Genomic DNA, 1843 nt, shown 5'->3' on the forward strand with positions numbered 1-1843 from the left:
TCCCTACAGCAGAGTAGGGTTTGATTCTAGCTGGGTATCTCCTTGGACGAATTCCAGAATAGATGGTGCCAGCACATCCAGTGCAATCAGATCTGTTGGGCTAAGTGGAGTCCAAATGATGATGAGGCAGTTAGCTTCCGTTAGTGAAAATTATGCTCATAGTTCTTCTATGGACTCTCCATTTTGGAACTTATGGCCGAGTCTCCATGCTTCAGCATCCTCTCCACCTCAACCTTCTCTGAATAATACCAGGAATCCCGTAGGCATTAGATTTAGAAACACAACGCCTCCTTCAGACCTTCTTGCCATGGTAGATAGGGTAAGAGAGGTTTTACCCCACATGCCTGATGAACTAATTATTCAGGTAAGTTTATATTGTTTTGTTGTCTTCTTTTGATCCAGTTTTTCAAAACATCACTTATTGCTTATTTGAGTGAAGTGCAAAGTCTATAAAAGTGCTGTATTGGTCCCTAGATTCTTAAATTGATGCTAAAATAATGGACTATTTCAACCCATATAAGAGAGTTTATGGACTAAATGGACGCATTTATAAACTTTGGGACTAAAATGATCCCCTAAAAAGGCTCAAATGACTATTTTGACACTTTGCACGTTCTTATTTTGGACCTTTGATGTTCTCAGGATCTATCAAGGACCAACAACATCAATCTTACCGTGAATAATCTTCTCATGATGCAATAGTGAAGGCTCACAAGTTGGTACATATGTATGAACTCTGCTATTTATATTTAGTTGGGATAGGATGGGTTTGCCTGTTAATAGGCTACAGGTTACATCTAATTTTTTTTTTTTACTTGAGCTTTTGTCCGCCATATATTTCCTTCAAGAGATGAATATTCTAGAGTCGGCCCATGTATAGTATAGTAGTATGAGTCTTCGCCAATGATTTGATACACTGAAAAAATGTGCAGAAACATTCTTGCCTTCAATGAAATACTTGCGTAATTTGGTTGCATTTGTGTTGATGTTTTTTGTGCTCCAAGAACTCTAAACTGTTAGCGTATTCTGGAATTGCTAGGCGCTTCCCTTTTACATTTTGATTTAAAGGCAGAATATTCAAGCTCTCCATTACAAATAAGCAGAGTGGCAACAGAAAGAAGGTTGAAACTGAGTTTATTTGACATAGTTTGCGTTTACATGAATTCTGTGCTGTAGTGGAGCTTGTTCATTGAAGGATGTGGACTGCTTAAAGATTGGGGCGGAGATTTTAATTCAAGATTGAGGATTGAACCAATTTTTGACTCGGACTAAACTCGAATCAAGCTCAATGAGCTGTGTCATGAGCTAAATATATTTTCTTTTGTATGCACAGGTTGCCAACTTAATTGAATGCGAGTTGAAATGTTGTGTTAGACGTAGTAGGAAATTTTTTATATTTTTTGCATATAATTAAGATGCAATGGGAATTTGACTCTAATTACTTGAATTTTAATTAATTTGACTTTGATTTTTTTTTAAACCTAAATTTGACGCTGAAAATGAGTGCTGAAGATGATTTGCTTGTAAGTCAAGTAAATACACCAGGTCATCTAATATGAAATTTGTTTAATAGTTTGGGAAATACAGGTAGCTACTATCATTGGTGCCTAAATATATGGTCTATTTTAGTGTACTATTTCTAACCTCGTTTCTGTTATATTAGGGGTGTTAAATGTATTGAAAATTACTAATATATTTAAAATTTAATATTAGTTTCTGTTATATTAGGGGTGTTAAATGTATTGAAATTTAGGGTTTAGGGTTAAAATTTAATATTAATATATATATATATATATATATATATGTATGTATATATATATATGTGTGTATGTATATATATATA

The 1843-nt window shown here is 34.2% G+C and overlaps 1 protein-coding gene across 5 annotated transcripts in view; it reads left to right on the plus strand.

Annotated features, from left to right (window-relative positions):
- Nucleotides 1–976, plus strand: part of LOC110030153 (E3 ubiquitin protein ligase RIN2-like) — a 65287-nt gene extending 64311 nt beyond the window's left edge. For 4 of the 5 annotated variants that reach the window (XM_020732766.1, XM_020732742.1, XM_020732760.1 and 1 more), the window contains exons 12-13: nt 10–364; nt 643–976. In XM_020732766.1, coding sequence (XP_020588425.1) covers nt 10–364; nt 643–702 — 415 coding nt within the window. In that variant the 3' untranslated portion in view covers nt 703–976. The remainder of the gene's footprint in view (nt 1–9; nt 365–642) is intronic. The other variant, XM_020732771.1, reaches the window with a different exon arrangement.
- Nucleotides 977–1843: the final 867 nt, after the last annotated feature.

Source organism: Phalaenopsis equestris, unplaced genomic scaffold, assembly GCF_001263595.1.
Source record: "Phalaenopsis equestris unplaced genomic scaffold, ASM126359v1 Scaffold000002, whole genome shotgun sequence".
NCBI classification, from domain to species: Eukaryota; Viridiplantae; Streptophyta; class Magnoliopsida; order Asparagales; family Orchidaceae; genus Phalaenopsis; species Phalaenopsis equestris.